The 22106-nt window shown below is 35.5% G+C and overlaps 1 protein-coding gene across 1 annotated transcript in view; it reads left to right on the top strand.

Annotated features, from left to right (window-relative positions):
• The window catches only part of LOC121368051 (haloacid dehalogenase-like hydrolase domain-containing 5), a 33427-nt gene extending 12646 nt beyond the window's left edge, over positions 1-20781 (top strand). Inside the window, exons 5-8 of the mRNA XM_041492567.1 lie at positions 1113-1287; positions 11403-11448; positions 16699-16838; positions 17890-20781. Coding sequence (XP_041348501.1) covers positions 1113-1287; positions 11403-11448; positions 16699-16838; positions 17890-18316 — 788 coding nt within the window. The 3' untranslated portion in view covers positions 18317-20781. The remainder of the gene's footprint in view (positions 1-1112; positions 1288-11402; positions 11449-16698; positions 16839-17889) is intronic.
• The last annotated feature ends 1325 nt before the right edge of the window (positions 20782-22106 follow it).

The following is a 22106-nucleotide window of genomic DNA, read 5'->3' as shown; positions in this document are numbered from 1 at the left end:
GATACTGTTTGGAGAACCTGTGATACTATGTGATATGATGTATTTTAGCTGTGATACTTTCTGTTATGGAGAACCTGTGTGATACTGTGTGATATGATGTATTTCAGCTGTGATACTATTTGGAGAACATGTGTGGTACTTATAGAATATTAAACAAGCTTCCATTTCGGCCCGAGTGAAATAATTTTCAGTTGTCACGAGCTTTAACGAGTGACAATGAAAATTATTTCACGAGGGACACTTTGATATGTACCAAGATATGTTTAACCATATGGGTAATAATATGCGATATGGTGTATTTCAGCTGTGATACTGTTTGGAGAACCTGTATGATACTATGTGATATGATGTATTTTAGCTGTGATACCTTTTGTTATGGAGAACCTGTGTGATATGATGTATTTCAGCTGTGATACTGTTTGGAGAACCTGTGTGATACTGTGTGATATGATGTATTTCAGCTGTGATACTATTTGGAGAACATGTGTGATACTTATAGAATATTAAACAAGCTTCCATTTCGGCCCGAGTGAAATAATTTTCAGTTGTCATGAGCTTTAACGAGTGGCAATGAAAATTATTTCACGAGGGACATAAACATGATTCGAAATAGTAGGTAGTTTGATATCCTATTTATTACCCATAATCGATCTTAATTTATATCTCTCAACTCGTTTGGTTGGCGTTCCTATAACTTGAAAGGTTGTAGTGCGCCAATCGATGACGTCATCATGTAACGTCGAAGTGTTAGGTCCCACTTGGTGTTCTAGTGGGACGTATCACTTTGATATGTACCAAGATATTTTTAACCATATGGGTAATAATATGCGATATGATGTATTTCAGCTGTGATACTGTTTGGAGAACCTGTATGATACTATGTGATATAATGTATTTCAGCTGTGATACTATTTGGAGAACCTGTGTGAGACTGTGTGATATGATGTATTTCCACTCTGACACTATTTGGAGAATTTGTCTGATACTATGTAATATGTATTTCAGCTGTGATACTATTTGAAAAATCTGTCTGATACTATGTGATATAATGTATATTATCTGTGATACTATTTGGAGAACCTGTATGATATGTGATATATAATGTATTTCAGCTGTGATACTGTTTGGAGAACCTGTCAGATGGGAGACCAATCTCCAGCTGATAATAGACGTTCTCATGACGGATGGGAAACCGATGTCACCTCCGAAACAAACCATACACCCCCATCTACCTATTATAGCTTGCAATATGGATCTCTTGTGGATGGCAGAAGCACCTCTTCCGAGGTAAATATTAAATGCAAAATATATTTGAGGATATCATTCCCAAGTAAGTCTCCAAGATTCAAAAAGGCCTCTAGGATACCAAAACAAAATACAGTAGAATCTCGTTGGGTCGAACTCGAAAGGGTCGAATACACCGCAACACTCAAACCAAAAAACGAGGTCCCTAGTTACATTCACACGATGTTGACCGAATGGTTGGGTCAAATACTTTCTTGAGCACTTTGGTGTTCGAGCCAACGGGATTAACTTTAGAATTTTTTTTTTAAAAGATTAAACATTTTATTTAACACATGTTTTTCACATTAATGTGTGGTATAAATCTTATAAATAAAAATAAATCTATAAATCCTAGGGCCTTTTTGACATTAAGATTTAGTAACCCTCCTCAGGCCTCTGCTAACTGAATATTTGTGTAATCCATTTATGAGTGACACAAAAACAAATTCAGGTAACTCATTTCGTTTTGACGTAACCTTTCATGAACGTAAATGATGTCGTAAAAAATTCAATGCGCCAATGAAAAATGGGTTACGCAAACTATGCTGAAGCGAGCAACGCACAAACCAAAGTATCGCTCTCGCAATTTTCAGGAAGGAAGGAAATGTTTTATTTAACGACGCACTCAACACATTTTATTTATGGATATATGGCGTCAGACATATGGTTAAGCACCACACAGATATTGAGAGAGGAAAATCGCTGTCGCCACTTCATGGGCTACTCTTCAATTAGCAGCAAGGGATCTTTTATATGCACCATCCCACAGACAGGATAACACATACCACGGCCTTTGATACACCAGTCGTGCACTGGCTGGAGCGAGAAGCCCACTCCTCAAGGGTGCACTCCACCAAATCAAATCACACAATAATAGCATATGAGGCTAAGTCGCAGTATTTCAGTCAACATATACACCATGGATAGAAGTACTACCAGCTCTCACCCTTAAGGTTGTACTAAACCAAATAACTTTCGGCAGGGTCAAAGTTCGGGGTGCACCCAACTTTGACAGAGAAATGAACACCACAAGTCCTGTAATTGGTGATAAATGTGAGTGTGATGAAACTATTTTGTTTTACCTGGGACACAAATGTATGCAATTTTATGTCATCTAGGACCACTGTGTCAAGTAAGCACGGCCCTCAATAGTTTAAAAAGTAGCAGGCTACAACAGTAATGATAGCAGGGGACGAAGCGGGGGGTCTGGGGGCCCTCCCTGAGAAACATTTGAAAATTCGAACCTCTGAGATGCATTCTCATGGCCTCTGTTAGCACAAATCAAGACAAATAAACAACTATTTTGGCACCTTGTTTGGATTCCTTTTGTAGGAGACTTTATTAAAGAAGAGAAAGCACTTTTTTTTTTACCATCAACGAAAAGTAGGCGGCGGCAAACGCTGTTTCAGGCGACGATTTGCCGCCGGAGACCGGGTACTTTTGAGGGCTCTGAGTAAGTAGCCTTGTGCTTGAAACATGTATGGGGTACCTGTAAAAAAAAGGTACTCATATTTTGTGTGGAACTAGGGTAGTCATAGACGCTACCCATTATCTCAGAAATGAGCAGCTTGACCCCCAATGTTTTCTGATTCATTTTAAGGGTCACGGGTAGTAGTATTTATATCCGTGGCATTTATGTCGATTAATACGCTGCAGGTAGGAGTTTTAACCACATATGTTACTATTGTTGTCTATGGGATTTTATTTGGTAGTATACACCCTTAAAGTAAATTTTAAACAAATTGGATGTTAAACTGCTTGTTTTAGACATAACGAGAAATGTCTTTGACTAACTTAGTTATCTGTAAAACAACAGTTTATGACAACAAACCCTGTCACAGTTACCACCAATGGCAGGACTGGTAGCATTAACTGTGGAATGAAAAGTTGGGTGCATGTCGAACTTTGACCCAGTGAGATACTATCTGGTGTACTGCTACCTAAACTCTCCCCATGACTAATCCTGATTGTATCGTAAAATAGTTGGAGAGCTATGCCGTGAACAGTTTTAGTGCGATGGTTATCATGTTTAATATTGTTGGTGTATCTTTTGTGCACTGACAGGCAGCCTGTTCCACAGCGTGTTTCTGCCTTTTAACTGTAAGAAGTTATCAGGTAACTCTTTGTGATATGTTGGAGGCAACTTAAGTTATCAACATACAGGTATAAATATAGATGTCAGTTTAATGCAAAGAATGTAAAATTACAAGAATGTTAAGGATGTTATAAACTTATTTATAAAAATATGTTTTATTTCTACTCATGCATGTTCATTTGTCCGTCCATCCATCCATCCGTCCGTCCGTCCGTCCATCCATCCATCCATCCATCCATCCATCCATCCATTTGTCTTTCAATCTCTCCATCTGTCTCTTAATCTCTCCATCCCAACCATCTCTCTATTTATCTGTCAAGCCCTTCATCCTTCAAACTAGCTGTCCATCCATCCATCCATCCATCCATCTTTCAATCTCTCCATCTGTCTCTCAATCTCTCCATCCTAACCATCTCTATTCATCTGTAAAGCCCTCCATCTTTCAAACTAGCCAGACAGCCATCTATCCATCAGCCTATATCCATCCATCCATCCATCCATCCATATCCCTCTGTCCATCCCACCATTTGTTTCTCTGTCCATCCCGACATCCGTCCATCTTTCCCTTGTAAATTGGATGTTTGGAAGGAAGGAAGGAAATGTTTTATTTGATGATGCACTCAACACATTTTTACGGTTACATGGTGTCGGACATATGGTTAAGGACCACACAGATATTGAGGGAAGAAACCCACTGTCGCCACTTCATGGGCTACTCTTTTCAATTAGCATTAAGGGATCTTTTATATGCACCATCCCATAGACAGGATAGCACATACCACGGCCTTTGTGGATGTTTGGAGAAAATAATGTAGTTATCTTAATACAGGTGGATGCATAAGACAGATGGGGGAGATTTAGCTCAGTTGGTTGTGTGCATGCTTGAGGTGCTTGCCTCGCAGTATTGAACCACCTCGGTGGATCCATTCAACTGATTGGGGTTTTTCTTGTTCCAACCAGTGCACCACAACTGGTCAACGGCCATGGTATGCGCTTTCCTGTCTGTGAGAAAGTGCATATTAAAGATCCCTTGCTTCGTTAGGAAAAACTATAGCGGGTTTCCTCTGATGACTATGAGTCAGAATTACCAAATGTTAGACATCCAATAGCCAATGATTAATTAATCAATGTGCTCTAGTGGTGTCGTTAAACAGAAGAAACGTTAAAGACTGATGGGATTGCATTACAATGTAAATTAGATATCTGGGAGAAGAATATAATTCATTATCCTCGAAGTATAAGTGGTTGCTTAATACAGGTGGATTTATCTTGCAGAGTATATTAGATTTATAAAAATACAATTGGTTGCTTTAGACAAGTGGAACTAAATCAGGTGTTAGGGGATAATACATAATTTTTATTTTTATACAGGTTGTTTCTTTGGACAAGTAGAAGGGTACCGTTCTAAATTGCATGTTGGGGATAATTGTTTAGTTATCATCATGTGTCCCCTTTAGGCAAGTGGAAGTGTTTAGGGATAATTATATTATTATTATTATCGTGTAGTTCAGGTACTAATGTAGCTGCTCAAGACAGATGGATTAGATGTTTAGGAGAAGAATATACTATTAATTATTCTTTAAATACAGTTGGTTATATGGAAGGAAGGAAGGAAGGAAGGAAGGCAATGTTTTGTTTAACGACGCACTCAACACATTTTATTTATGGTTATATGGTGTCGGACATATGGTTAAGGACCACACAGATATTGAGGGAAGAAACCTGCAGTCACCACTTCATGGGCTACTCTTTTTGGTTAGCAGCAAGCGATCTTTCATATGCACCATCCCATAGACAGGATAGCACATACACTGTACCACGGCCTTTGATGTACTAGTGGTGCACTGGTTGGAACGAGAAATGGGCCCACCGATGGGGATCGATCCCAAACTGACCACGCATCAAGCGAGCGCTTTACCACTGGGCTACGTCTCACCCCTAACAGATAGGATTGCTCCAAATTACTGTAAACCGTATTAATATTGTGACATGTTTTTTTCGCGAATGTATACCTTAGCGCATGTTCGCGACGTGTAAATTTCGCGAACGACCGTTGACAGTTCAAAAAAAAAAGTGGATAAAGACAGGTCACTGTAATTGGTATAACATTACTGTCTGTAAATCAATATTCTGTTATCCTACATCAAGCAATTATGCCTGGTACAGGGTCTATAGAGGGGATTAGGCCCTACCCACCTCACCTGTATTAGAATCACAACTCACAGCTTCAGTTGTTAACTGTTAACACCCTTTGGTAGATAAAACAATAAACGATTAGTCGCTATCGATTGAAGTTACATAAAACAATTAACGATTAGTCGCCATCAAGGAGAGCTCGTGTATAGGCTGTGCCTGTTGAGTGAATCTTTTTTGTGAATTTTATTCTCAATAAAATATTTCAAAACAAAACAAATTAGTCACAGTGTATGTTAGCTTGTTCAATAAAAATCATCAAAAAGAAAATCGAGACATCACTTTAAGCACACTTCAAACTGGAAAATAGTGCGTGCGTATTAATTTCGCGACATAAGGTTGGATGCGAACAACGCGAAATATATACGCACGCACTTTTTTCACGGTTTACAGTAGATGTTTAGTGGAATAGAATACAGTAGTTATCCTCTAAATAGTATCTAACCACTGTTGTTTTTACATAGCCATAGGTTCAAGCACACTGTCCTGGGCACACACCTCAGCTATCTGGGCTGTCTGTCCAGGACAGTATGTTAGTGGTTAGTGAGAGAGAAGAGGGTGTAGTGGCCTTACACCTACCTTCTGAGTATCTCACCACTGTTGTTTTTACATAGCCATAGGTTCAAGCATGCTGTCCTGGGCACACACCTCAGCTATCTGGGCTGTCTGTCCAGGACAGGGTGTAGTGGTCTTACACCTACCCTCTAAGTATCTCACCACTATTGTTTGTACATAGCCATAGGTTCAAGCACGCTGCCATGGGCACACACCTCAGCTATCTGGGCTGTCTGTCCAGGACAGTAGGTTAGTTGTTAGTTGGTTGGTGGTTAGTGAGAGAGAAGAGGGTGTAGTGGTCTTACACCTACCCTCTAAGTATCTCACCACTATTGTTTTTACATAGCTGGGTCTGCATAGCAGACAATGTTTAACATTCTATCTTAGGAGAAGAGAAGTGCCCCTTTGACACCATTCCAAAATGTGAAGCAACTCATTAAACCTCAGTGAATATCAGGAATTGGGAACTCTATTTACGTGCCCATATCCACAGAGGTTCAGGGATGCCCACCCCGGACTTAGCCTCTGACTTCGCCAGTGACCAATTCCAGGGCAGGGGGGCACTACAAATATATGGCATCAAGTTGTAGATGCAGGGATCAACTGTTAACCCTTCCCCTTTCAACACTGCATATCCTAACTGGAATCATTCCTACAAAATGAAGTAAATAAAAAAGGGGCACTATTTTTAAATTGTGTTATTTTTGTCTCTATTTTTGAACTGCCAGAGTTTCCCAGTTCAACTAATCAAGCATTGGGTAGAGTATTGATCACTTCACATTCTGCAGATCAATTGCCATTAAATATCAACCAATCCTGTTTTGTTGATAATTACACACACAAAAAAACATGTCACCAGCATTTTGTTCTGTCTAATACAGTATTCACTGTGACATAATGTTTTTCCAAAAAACCTAAATTTCAAGTGTAATAACATGATATTTTATTTCACGCAGTGTGAAAATTATTTTGTCAGTGCATAATTCCCAACATGTGGAATCCATTGTCCTGTATCGAAGACAAGCAGTCAACGAAGACAAGCAGTTAACCTGTAGAGCATTTTGACCTAGATCCAGTCTAGATATATATGTTTTGTTTGCGAAGAGTGGGTTTTTTTTCTGGGTCACAAACAAAATGTTTACAAGCATGTGATATAAGAAAAAACTTGCAGCACGTAGGTTAGTATGCTTCCAAATAACTTACGTAACTGCTATCTTTTGTTTACTGTTACTTTAACTTACATGCACTGTCGTGACCAACTTAACACTTAACGGTTTTACGTTATACTGTAGAACAAAAGTGTTTCCTGATTGTGTTTCTTTTTTATTTTCTAAACAGACACTTTCATATACACAGTCATGTACAATATGCAGCGTACATCTAGCCAGTTTAGTCTTTTAAAAATAGAACACTGATTCATCAGCTAAAGTGACCACCTCTGTAAAACAACCACCTGATTTAAGAAGCCTCCTTAATCTTTCAAGTCATCTGATATAAATGTAGTATCAGTGAATTGTATTAAGCAGACACCTGTCTTAAAAGAACCACCTAAACGTTTCCTCAAGTCATCTGATATAAATGTAGTACCAATAAATTGTATTAAGCAGCCACCTGTCTTTACAGACCACAGTAAAGGTTTTCCCAAATGATAGTGAATGATACCTTAATTGAACAGCCACTTGAATTAGGTGGACACTTTACTGTTCTTCCAAATCATTTTAATGCAAACACTCAATATACCTGTTTCAACCTGTTTCAACCTGTTTCAAGCAGTCAATTGTCTTAAGATGCTACTTTGCTGTTTTCCTAAATTCTTTGACATATACATATATATATATAGTATAAACTGATCTCTGTAATACAAATCTACCTGTAGGCCTATATTAAGGAACCACCTGTCTTAGACCACTTTTTATATCTTCCATTGATGACTGCTTAACACAGCTTGATTGTACTTGTAGATGTAATTTATATGTTTGAATTCATATTTTAATATTTGTAAGTAAATATTTTATTCAGACACTAGTGTATTGATAAGTACTTCATTTTAATTAGGCTAGTAAATAGGTTAATTTCTCACAATATTAACATACATGTATTGTTACATCCACCACATATCTTGTATTTGTTTTATGTCTTATCTGTTCATAGTAATTTTTGTATTTTATTATGTGGATAATAAAAAAATTAAAATTGGCAATAATAAAATGACTATATATTGTATGTGCAATTTAAAAGTTAAAAAAGAAGAAAAGGAAATTAAAAATTAAAATTAAATTTATAACAAAATCTATTTTTCCAAATACCATTACCAGGTTAAATTTAGCTTAACTTTTGGTTGACCTTTCACCAAAAATAGTCTGTTTATTATTGAAATTGTTTGGGGCAATGGTAGGAAATTGGCTTTACCTGTTGTTCTTTAAGAGTGATAGTTTTTCTATCATGTGTTGTCTAATTTCAACAGATGTCTGGAACCATGCATATATATCCAAATGGAGAATGGCTCCAACAGATAATTATCTAAATGTGATATTATATAGTGCTAATAATCAGACCTCTGGCAATGTTTTATCACATCCATGTGTAACATGTAGGTTCTCTTTAGGTTCATAACACTGCTGCTGTGGAAACTGATAGCTCACATGAACTCTGTGTAGGCTGAGGCATTGCTGAAAGTCTAGGAGGAGATACCCAAAGCTTACTGAATTACTACGTAATTGCTTTACACTTTCGTAAGCCTTGCATGGCTGGTCCTAACATCAAATTCTTAGGACTGCATATATGCAGTATTGGGTTTTCTTTTGCAGAGGTTTTTTTCTTCATTGGTATACACAGTTGGGTTTTCTTTTGCAGAGGTTTTTTTCTTCATTGGTATACACAGATGGATATATCGTAACCCATATCATATAACCAGTTTTAAATGGAAACCTGGATGGAGGGACTGCATATATGCAGTATTGGGTTTTCTTTTGCAGAGGTTTTTTTCTTCATTGGTATACACAGATGGATATATCGTAACCCATATCATATAACCAGTTTTAAATGGAAACCTGGATGGAGGGACGGGAAGGAGGGATAGGTTAGGAGGTGTTTTTTTGGGGGGGAATTTTGCGATGGATGAATGGAGTGATGGAATGGATGGGTGGGTGGGTGTATGCATGGATTGCACGCCATCATGAACATCATTAATAAAGTGTCATGATAGAACATTTAGTGAATTAGTGATGGTTTAATAATTATGAATGGAAATTTTGTGTCCATGAATGAATGTTTACAAATCATATACATGTATGAATGTTTAGTAAGTCATATGTCAATGTTTAATTAATTTAAAAAAAATTGCTATTAATGAATGACTGTTAATGGCACTGCAAAAAAAAAAAAAAAAAATCATCCACTGTTTCATTTTGGGTTAAATAATAATTGTTCATACTTCTTCTTTCTATATCCAATTAAGGTTCAAGGTGCCTGTCCTGGGCACACACCTCAGTTGTTTTTCCGGGCTGTCTGTTCAGGACAGTACATGTAGTTTGAAAAAAGTTTGTTTGTTTTGTTTAATGACACCACTAGAGCACATTGATCAATTAATCATCGGCTATTGGATGTCAGACATTTGATAATTCTAACTCGTAGTCATCAGAGAAAACCAACTACATTTTTTGCTAATATAGCAAGGGATCTTTTATATGCACTTTCCCACAGGCAGAATAGCACATACCACAGCCTTTAACCAGCAGTGGTGCACTGGTTGGAACGAATGTAGGTTAAATTCTAGTTATTAGTGGAAAACAAAGGCTATATAGAAGTCTTATTACTTCCAACATAGCTATGTACTGTCTGGATTGAAACCAACAATGGCATATCAACCCAGCATCTACATGCATAACATATTTCTAGTTAGAGAACCAAGTATCACAATTACTACATATACATGTATTAGATAAGCAGATGCTAATTAAACATCATACTGAGGGTGTTGTTAACAGACATTGAATTTCCTTTCCTTCAAGTCTTAACATATCTACTATACAGTGTACAAGATTGATTATTGATAGACATTGCAGCATATGTATATTTACGCACATTTGTTTCTGTTTACACAAGTCTTAGGTCAACGTTCTACATGTATGTTACATTTACCAGCCTCATTGGTGTACTGCTTAAACGATTGGAAAGGGGCAGGACGTAGCCCAGTGGTAAAGCGCTTGCATGATGCGGGATCGTCTGGGATCAATCCCTGTCAGTGGGTCCAATGGGCTATTTCTTTGTAGCCAGTGCACCGCAACTAGTATAGCAAAGGTCTTGGTATTTTCTATCCTGTTTGGGAGATGGTGCATATAAAAGATCCCTTGCTACTAATGGAAAAATGTAGAGGGTTTCTTCTCTTAGACCATAGGGTGGGACGTAACCCAGTGGTAAAGCGCTCGCTTGATGCACGGTCGGTCTAGGGTCGAACCCTGTCACTGGGCCCATTCAGCTGTTTCTCGTTCCAGCCAATGCACCACGACTGGTATAACAAAGGCCGTGGTATGCAGTATCCTGTCTGTGGAATGGTGCATATAAAAGATCCCTTGCTACTAATGGAAACATGAAGTTGGTTTCCTCTCTTAGACTATATATCAAAGTGACCAAATGTTTGACATCCAATAGCTGATGATTAAATAAATCAATGTGCTCTAGTGGAGTCATTAAACAAAACAGACTTTGAGCCATTGGCTCCAAAAGAGATACTGGCTCCCACCTAGAGTGAGTTTCAACAAGTTGGTGTATACAGCTACTACACCAACACCTCTCATGTAAATGTAGTCACTAATTCATTAACTCACACTGGCCAGACAGAAAGCTTAGGTGTTTGTTTAAAAAAAAAAATGTTTGTTTTGTTTAACGACACCACTAGAGCACATATTTATTAAGCATAGGCTATTGGATGTCAAACATTTGATAATTCTGAAATATAGAGAGGAAACCAGCCACATTTGTCCATTAGTAGCAAGGGATCTTTTATATGGACCATCCCACAGAAAGTATAGCACATACATGTACCATGGCCTTTGGATCTACCAGTCGTGGTGCACTGGCTAGAACGAGAAATAGCCCAATGGGTCCACTGACAGGAATCGATCCTAAAGCAAGTTAATAATGGTAAATATCAAATGGGTTTATAATATCAATATTATGGGTAAGTTATATCGTAACATTTTTTTTCACATTACAGTTTATTAAACAATGTTCTGCTCACTGAAAATTAACACATTTTGTTTTTCTTGTTTTTCAGATTTGGTCATGGTTGTTTTCTGAACTGCTTGGAAAGTTTGTATTTGGTAAGGACACACTTTAAATATACAACTCAACCTTTTGTAATAGCCACCTGTCTGCAAAGGACACTGCTGCTTAAACATAAATTGTGTGTCACTTTCAGCATGCTGTCCTGGGCACAAACCTCAGCTATCTGGGCTGTCTGTCCAGGACAGTGGATTAGTTGTTAGTGGTTAGTGAGTTACCCACTGAGTTGTTAAAACTCGCTCTGGGTGGGAGCCAGTACCGGGCTGCAAACCCAGTACCTACCAGCCTTATGTCCGATAGCTTAACCATGACACCACCAAGGCCGGTCTAAAGTCAACCTATGGTTCTTAAATGTATATGCAAATCCAATAGCTACCAGCTGTAAGTCTTATTACTTAACCACTACACCTCCAAGGCCAATGTACCATATATATATAGACCATTACTATTAACTGTCAACTGGTATAGTATATATTGAATGTGTTACATTTGGACCAGAGCACCAGATAATGAAACAGCTGTCACCACTATGAATACTATTTCTAAATTAACGACATTTAGTAGTGCTCTGGTTGTGATTTGGAGAAATACAGCCAGTTGTTTGATGGGAATCAGTCTTTTGACCTGTCCTGTGTTATAGTGAGACTGTTTTGCCCATGGACGTATTAGTAATCCCTTACCACATATCAGTCAATCTTGTAGTTAAAAGAAACTCGGTCACAGGCTTTTGGCAATAAACTAAGAGGCTCAAAAATGTATGCGACAGTTAGACCAGTGTTAAGCAGCTACGAAAGGTGGATGACGGACAATTCTTGCACTATCGTTTTGGCGTCATATTATATACAATAAATTTATCATGTCCAGAGAATTGTTAGATGGTCTTTTTAGACAGGTGGCTGCTTGAGCAGGTTAAAAAATAATCTATAGTGAATTCTCATTGATGTATAAAACAAGATACATGCATGCACAAGTAAGAAAGCTATATGCTTTAGCGGGCTACTAGGAACTGGGGTTGAGTAGGGGGGCCACAGATCCCATAACTTGGGGATGAAAATAATTGTTTGTTTTTTTATCATACTAGATATAAAGGTAAAAATCTGGTTTGTTCCCATCTCACCCCCATCAACTAGGAGACTAACCCCTTAACTAGATATTGTGCCCCCCCTCCCCCGTCTCCAGATACCCACCCACTAGAAACTGTGACCCCTTTAACTTGAGATTGTGCCTCCACTCCAGATAACAACCCACTAGAAACTGACCCCTTTAACTAGAGATTGTGCCCCCCATACACACCCACTAGAAACTGTGACCCCCATAGCTAGAGATTGTGCCCCCGTCCAGATACCCACTCATTAGAAACTGTGACCCCCTTAACTAGAGATAGTGCCCCATCTCCAGATATCCACCCATTAGAATCTGTGACCCCCTTAACTAGAGATTGTGCCCCTACTCCAGATATCATTCCTATGTCTAAGTTACGCTTATATGTGCACGTACTCGTAATTGATAAAGATCCATTTCTTTCTTATGCAGTATAATAAACGGTTACATAATACAGTTAGATAATTAAAAACACACACAAAAAATTCCTTTGTTTAATGTAAACAGTTTACAGTAGTTATCAGAGTGACCTGTGTAATCTTATGAAGATCAAATAACGGTCAAAGATTTTCGATGCACTGCCCTTTCTAAACTTCTGTATAACAGTCCCAGTTATTTGAACTTCATAATGTCCTCAAATTTGACAGGCTTAACCCAGCAATTTATTACTCTTTACCATAAAATAATTACTGTGTAGACGTAAGTGAATATAAGAGACAGTTTTATGGGTTTTTTTTTTTTTTGGTTTTTTTTAAAGCGGATACAAAATATTTTTAGTTTTTCTTTAAATAGACCTTGGTTGTATTTTTAATAACACATGTATTAGATAGGGTCATACAAAGTCATTGGCATGGGACTTGTTTTATCTCTCAGCTGACCCAGTGACATTTTATTCACTCCTAACTGGCGAACGAACGTGTCTTTGGTGTACTCTTCACATTTGGTTTCAGTGTTTGGTTTTACTGTCTCAGTTTACACAATCATACTTGGGGCCTAAATTCACTAAACACTCGCAACTTTGTGAGTCTTGCAGTGCAATGCAAAAAGATTTATAGAGATGGTGTGATTTTGACCAAGAGAGCTTTGTGAATTTAGGACCCTATTCTTTAATGATTTACCGTAAAATATATTTTTTATTTTAAATTTAATTTTGCTTAACCTTAAAGATTTTCGGTGTGCTGTCCTTTCTTGACTTCTGTATAACAGTCCTGGTTATTCAAACTTCATAATGTCCAAATTGTCATAATTTGACAAGCTTAACCCAGCAATTTATTACTCTTTACCGTAAAATAATTACTGTGTAGACATAAGTGAATATAAGAGACAGTTTTATGGTCTTTTTAATATTTTTTTTTTTTTTTTTTTTTTAAAGCGGATAAAAAATAATTTTTAGTTTAGGCTGAGAGTGTTTGGTGGTGGTTTGGATGACTCCCCCCTCCCCACTCCTGGTGAAGCTAAAAGAATTTTTTTTTGAAGTGCAGTGTTCTATTCATATTGATGTCTAGGAAATATGTAGACAAAAGTGTTCGCTAGATTTATATTCAAACCCTACACACACCCCCCCCCCCCCCCCCTTCTCCACCCATGTCCAGACCATGCTAGGTCACTGAACTTTGCTGGAAATACTGTCAAATTGATTAGATTATGTAAATATAGTTCATGTAACTGAACAAATGCTTACCTTGGTAAATGAAATGTGAAACAAGTTCTGATTTTGAAATATTGTTCTGTAGGACTCTCTTAAAGCTACAATATCTTACATTATTGAAACTGAAATTATATACCGTTACTTATCAATTATTGACTGTCATTGACGGCAATATCAGGTTTTATGGACTGAAAAAAAATTGATATTTGTATTTTGCATCCATATATTATGATATTATAACAGTTTGAGAGAAGATTGCAGCATTTAAAAGCTTCTTTTTTTTAATACATTGTCACATTTGTTTACTTAATTGAAAACCCCCAAATTATGCTATTTGTATTTTGCTTGTTATCTTAGTAACTTAATGTAGTTAAATGTAACTTTATTTCTCATAAAGTGAATTTTTTTTAAGAAAGCTGTAACAAATAATTATATAGTTTTAAAATATATACCTGTATAATTATATCAATAGAAAAATTAAAGTTCAGTTATTTTATTATTATTTAAAAAAAAAAATATTTTATTTTATTATTATTATTATTATTATTATTATTATTATTATTATTATTAAATTCTTTTAATCCCTAAATTGTTTGTTTTTTTCACTACATATGATATAGTTTCTAACTTTATTCATTCACCATTCTTCTTTTCACTCACAATTTTATGTTTGTCTGTAATGCAGCGAAGAAAATAGGGGTAATCTAATTAACAAAGAAGTAGCCTTGTATAGGAAGTAGTTATAAATAGATTACCCTCCTACATGTATCTAGACTTGTACAAAGTCTGAAACATTTTAGAAAAAGCAGAAATTCCAGTGCTCATATTTAATGAGCATAATTTAAAGAAACTCATTTCAGGCTAATAATGCTGTTTACAAATATTAACATTTTCATTCATTCTTTTTTTTACTTTAAGCTATAAAGCTCATAATTAAGTTAAATCAAGAAAATGTATAAATACATAAATACATAACTACACAAATACACAGGTGAACAATGGCAACACATAATGAAATAATGTACAATGGAAAGTAAGTAAACAATAAATAAATAAATAAGTAAATAAATAAATAATTCATAATCATTATAATAAGTAAATAAATAAGTAAGATAACTATATATTGTTGTTTCTTAACTGGGTAGCTTGATTGCGTAACTGCTTAATGTTATTAATAGAAAATAGTTGAATAAATTTGTAAACAGATGGGTTTTTCCAATAGTAGGGTTTAATATATGACCTTCTTAACTCACTATAAAATGGACATACCAGTACAAAATGAAATTCATCTTCAATATCTTTATCACAAATTAAACATAATCTATTTTCTCTGTCAGTAGTATTGTATCTGCCAGTGTCAATAGCTAGATTGTGTCATAACCTAACCGGTATACATCCAGAGTTCTTTAGTAGGCAGCAGATGGCAAAATAAATATTTATAGTAGGGGGAACACAATATGTGTCACAAATAAATACATGTTAAAGGCAATAAAAGTAATAAGTATGAACAGGAAATGGCAAAATATTGTGGAAATATGTTAAATTTAATGATATATAAATATATATGTATATATACATACAGTTGAATCCCATTGGCTCGAACCCAATCAGTGCTCGAGAAAGTGTTCGACCCATCAGGTAGTTCGCCCGAACCATTCGGTCAACATCGGATATTTCCGTAATATCAGTTAGAAAGTTGAATTAGATACATATTATTTTAGTAACTGCAAACTTAAAAATTTCACCAATTGTGTTATGTAGCAAAATATCAGAGTGAAAGGATTTATTACAAATTACTCCGATTGTGTGATGCGGAAGCCCTTGTCAGTATTAATTAAATGTGTTGGTGCTGAAGTGATGCAAGCTGAGTAACTCGCCCATTGTTTCATTTAAAACTGGTCTTGTAGACGTGTTCAGAGTAATGCTTCACGCCAAGGCCATTTTGTGCACTAATTGCTTGATTAGTATCACGGTTCATCGAACAGGTTCCGTAACACTAGCTGAACTTGAAAGATCATTACCAATAGCCGCTTAACACACAACATGACATGTATGGTAAAGAAAGGATTGTATGGCTATTGTTGCGATTCTCCGATTCATCTATAGCTCATTCTGCCTAAATAATTAATCCGAAGGTTGTAATAACCAACTGCACAAGTGCGGCAATTGTTGGTCCTTTTCGGTGGTTTTCCATTTGATATTTAATGGATCACAAGTTCGAGGAAAATATAGCTAATAACACAGACGAGACTGATAATTTAGTTCGAACGAAGGCTTATAGTCGACCCTGGACACGTTCGACCCATCATCAGTTAATATAAGGGTTTATCGAACAAAAAACTTTGTTTTTGGTTCGAGCGCTGCAGTGTGATTGACCCTTCCAAGGTCGAGCCAATGAGATTCTACTGTATATATCAAATTTAGCTATACATGTATATACACCAATCTGTATCAAGTACGTGCCTGTGATGTATTCAATTTTTATTTTAAATATGATATTATATTTTATTTTATTTCTTTATTAATTTTTTTTCTTCAGAAAATCACTGGTTATGAATTGAAGTACACTGCTTTGATAGGTAAACCGAGTGAAATCACATACCACCATGCAGATCATATGTTGAGACAACAGGCCAAGCAAATGGGAATAAATGGAATCAAGACAATATATTGTATAGGGTAGGTGATTTTTTTAATTGCTATTATCATCAATAATATATATCAGCTGATAAAAATTATATTTTGTGAGAAGGCTCATATATGGGTTAGGTTTTTTCGTTCTTGAGTCCAAGATATTGTTTTAATTATCTTCAAAAGACAAGTAAAATATTATTTTACAGATTGAGTATAGTATATATACATATATGTATATTAGAAAAAGTGATATTAAAAAAGAAAAACAAAACCCACAGTTATAAACTATTATTGTCAACTGTCTATAAATAACTTATAAGAAAAGTAAAATATATTTTACTAACTGCTTGTACACATGTACGTAGTATATTTTCGATTATGTATATTAATAAAGAATTAAACCCACCTCAAATATGAGCTACTATTGTCAATATTTTGTAGGGGTATTACGATATACCTACCTCTTGATACGATATGTATCACGATACTATAATACGATATGTATTGCGATACCTGATTTTGGTGAAGGGAATTAAAAGTAAGAAATAAACCTGCTAAAAGTAAATAAACACAGTTTCAATGTAGAACATTAAAGAAATATTGACATAAGCAGCACATATTCTCTATCCACTATCTTTTTTTCTGTTACGGAAATTACCTGTCTATAGGTACATACCAGTACAAAATGGTGTTGGTAAATGAATACAGAATTGAAATAGGAATTGATATACAAACAAGGGTATAGTGTATCGTATCATCAGCAGCAGTATCGTGATGCATCGATTCATCGGTGTATCATGACACCCCAAATATTTTGTCTATAATATTATATAACATACAAGTGTCATGACCATTTTTTTTAAAAAGATTAGCATGTCCTAAAGAAACCCACTTCTCCAAACTTTGTGTTCAACTTGTATGTTTTAGTTATTAGAAATAAATTAAAATCATATTGTTGGGGTTTATTAAAAAATTCTTTTTTTAAATCTACTAGAGACATCCAAAAGCTTGAACCATGATTGAATGATGTTTGTTTTTGTTACTTGAGAATTAATCTGAATAAAACATTTAAATTTTTTGTTTTTTAATCTGCTAGAGACAACCCAGAGACTGATATATATGGTGCCAATCTGTACAACCGATATCTACAAAAGAGAGCACGATCTCACAAAAAACTCATGTCTTCCAACTCTGTACCAATGCAAGCCATGGCCCAGGCCAGTGGTCAACAGATCACGGATGTAACCACGGAAACCGATGCATCAGATGACTGTGACGAGGATGATATAGGATCAACCATGATCGATAGTGATGAAAACTTTGCTGAAAAGTGTGAGAGCATTCTAGTGTGCACCGGTGTCTATTGTACCGATAGAGATTTTGTGACTTTTGGAGGTAAAAAGTCATCCAATCACAATCATAGAGACTTTGTGATTGACCCGGAACTGAAAAAGCCAAAACATGTCTCGTTGAACATCCTTGAGGCCTTGAAGATGGTGTTTGAGAAAGAGGGTTTTCATTGACAACAGCTGTATTTAGAAGTTTTAATAGTTAGAATATTACGTGCTTGGTCCATTTGATTTGGAAGATGTTTTTTATATATATATATATATATAGTCTATGATATCAAGGGTTGACAACTAAAATAGATATGTCCAGTCACAATTTTGAGAAACACAAGTTTTATACTTTAAATTATCCTGAAAGATCCTAAATGAAAGCAAAGCAATTATTTAAAATTTAATTATTCGAAATGTATCTATTTATATACATGTAGGTTTGCATTGTTTTTATTACATGTATACAGAGATTAATGTTTTCCAAAATTTATCAGCAATTCCAGATTTTTAATCGTCTATACAGTGTTTCCACTGTTTGTCAAAAAATTTCCATAATATTCTTTTAAAACTTACAATATGGTTTCTGCTGATGCTTTGCATCCATTCTGAATGGGGGCTGCCAGTTTAGACCATAACCTTAGGGCCAATCTTAGTACCCGACCACCAATATTCATCGAAATATTAACATGTTGCTGGCCAAATATATCATTGTAACCTACTCAGAATATTTTAGATAGGCCCTACCGGGTAATTTTGCCAATGGCAACATTTAGGAGACGTCTGTGTTGTATCTGCTTGTAACAGCAAGCAAAACAGTTGAAAATAAGAGAGAAACAATGCAAATTAGTGGACTACTCTCATTTGTGCCAAGAGGGGACATAAGTTAACCAGTTCTAGTTGTCTGCCCTTGATGTATTTGCTGATTTTATCCTACGAATGATGGCTTTAAGTATGTGTGTCTGTGTCTTTGTCTGTGTGTGCATGCATGTGTTTGTGAACATAAGCAGGTACATGGACATTTTAGGTGTGTGTGTGTGTGTGTCTGTGTGTGTGTGTGTGTTTAATGTGAGTGAAAATTCAGAGCCTACATTTTTTAGGAAGTATACCCGGTAACGTTTCTGAATCAACAGCTATTAAAGGCATGGGCACACAGCAGTTGATGTACTAAAGACACCGATTCTGTATCTTGAAATATACATACACTGCATGTGTGTGTGTGTTCCTCTTTTAAATAGCATTAGCTCAAAATGAAGAAAGTTAACTTTAATTAATTATATACCAAAATATAAAAAGTGGGATATGACGAATTTGAAGCAAATGAATGTTATTCTCATGATAAAAGGTTTCTGTGCATTGAACTAAACAAAATAGGCTCTATGTTTGACAGTACTAAAGGAAAAATCTAACCATTTTCAATAATTTATTAATTTTTTCATTAATTTCAATCAATCTTAAACATTATATAGATGATTTTGCACAAATATATTGATGTCATCATCTTTGTCAAATTTTACTTATTTACAAAATTTACAGTAACAGTTGGTTCGATCCGAATTTTTTTTACATGCTCATATACCACAGAGGTTCCAAGTTGGTTTGAGACGATTTTATTTGGTTCACAGGAACATTTTTCCATGAGTATATTTTCAGGCAATTTGAAATTGGGCCATTTGCATGAAGTAGATCACTGCCATACAACCATAGCCCATTTAGTGGCAGCAGGTTTCACTTGTCTCTCAATCAAGTGCTAAAATAACCATATTTCAGACCAAATAGCTATAGTTTTTTTCTTTTCTTTTTTGTCTGCTAGATAGATATTACTAAAGGTTTGTAGTTTGTGTGAGATAGAAAAAAACAAAACAGATTATGCATCCTTCTTTATTAGTAACAGGTTTCGTCTGTCTCTCAATCAAGTGCTAAAATAAGCATATAACATATTTCAGACACCAAATAGCTGTAATTTAAAATGAGCTGGTGTTGTTAAACAAACATTCCTTTCTTTCTTTCTGAATTAACAGCTATTCAGTTTTACAATATACCTTCCGTGTGTAATACAGGCAGACAGTTGCTGTAGTAAGGCTAAATAACATTAATGTTAGTTTTTTTGTGGGGTTTTTTTTTTTTTTTTGTCTCCTAAATAAATATTACTAAAAGTTTGTAGTTCGTGTGAGATAGAAAAAAACAAAACAAATTATGCATCCTTCTTTGTTAATAACAATGCATAACTCGTTTATTTCATGCATTAATGCGTCAGTTGTTGTTTTTTGGTTGGTTTTTATGCTATTCTGAATCAGTACCTGTTAAATTAAATGTGCATGCATACATCTAGAATATTGCTATGTGAGTATAATGGTTAAATATCTTAACCAACAATGTCTCTATATATTACTAACAGTGTAACTCTTGAGATAATAATGTATGCCTTATTTGGCTGTGAATAATGTCATACAACACATCTGTAGGATGCATTATATTAATGCATTAGAGTGTGGGTGAGATGAAAATGCATATCAGTAACACCTGGTTTGTGCTTAAAAAACTGTGTAGTCTAAATCCAAGGTTGAAACTGATGCCAGGAATAAATAGAGGATATTTCACAAGTGTTTTTTAATATGGAAAATATCAACCGAGACTATGTTAATCGGTATTTGTCGAGGCTATGCCGAGACAAATACCGATTAACTAGACGAGATTGATATTTTACATATTAAAAAATATGAGTAGCGAATTCTATTTATCCTATAACACTTCTAAAATAACATTTTCATTCAATATTTAGTAAATTACAGTACTAAAATTGCCTTCATCAGTAATATGATGTCATCACGATTATCAAAAATTACTTTGACATCACGCACTTTAAGTAAATCTTATGAAAACATTACACTAAGGTATACAGGTCTTGATGGCTTGGAAACAAATGACCCATTCACAGCAACACATTATTACCGAGAGACCTTGAAAATGTGCATATACTTTTAAATTTGCACACCATTATTAACCAGGTTAATACACTGAATTTCATCTCGTAACGTTCAGCGACAGGGAGATCTAGCTCAGTAGTAGAGAACTTGCCTCAGGTGCTTAGGTTGTAGGATCAAACCCTGTCAATGTGCTTTAGTGGTGTGAAAACCCCCACAAAACAAACTTTACTCTCACTCTGAAGACCATAACAAATTGTCTGTCAGATTCCAAACAGCTATAGTTTAAAATGTGCTGAGGTGTTAAACAAACATACCTTTTTTCCCCCTGATATTTTTGAGTCGGGGGCCCATTTAACTAAACATCGTAAGTTTACGTCTGCTACTAGCAGTTATACCGGTTATGCGTTTACACATGTTTGGCATCAATTTCATGCAGAAAATTACATCTTTATGGAAGCTGGAGTATTTTAAAGTCAAAAGAAAATGAAATATGTGTTCTTGAAACTATATTTGTTGAACTATAATAGTAATAAGAATTGTGGTTTATTCGTAGATTTACATTTACGTGTAAATTGGGGCCTGGTCTTTTAAGTTTGAGCCTTGAGTTTTGATTAGAGTTTTATAAACACAAGTCCAGAATAAATACCAAATATCTATGTAACTACAGCGGTACATAATTCTAATCAACATTCCTAACATTTTAGCATTAAGTTCTCATAACTATTTCATTCTGTCTTCTAATTTGGCGAACCCAGAAAAGTATCAATACCGTAAAGGGAAATATGTTTGGAGGAAAAATTAATACAAAAATTGTGAAATTATAATTTGATCGCCAACTAAATTCCCCGCAATAATAATAATTACCTTCTGTAGAGAAAGGATAGATGATGATCAGTGATGTCAGTTAATCCAAACACTTTGTCACTGTTCAACTATAGGCCAAAACTTTAACTGATGACTTGGGTGCAATTGCAGTTTTTAGGCCAAAAGAAAAATATGATCACATTACTTCCATGGGTTTTTTTTAAATGCAGATGGCCGATTGTCCA

The sequence above is a fragment of the Gigantopelta aegis genome, chromosome 3, assembly GCF_016097555.1.
Source record: "Gigantopelta aegis isolate Gae_Host chromosome 3, Gae_host_genome, whole genome shotgun sequence".
Taxonomy (NCBI): Eukaryota; Metazoa; Mollusca; class Gastropoda; order Neomphalida; family Peltospiridae; genus Gigantopelta; species Gigantopelta aegis.
Note: the sequence above shows the minus strand (reverse complement) of the source record. Positions and strands in the feature narration are given on the sequence as shown.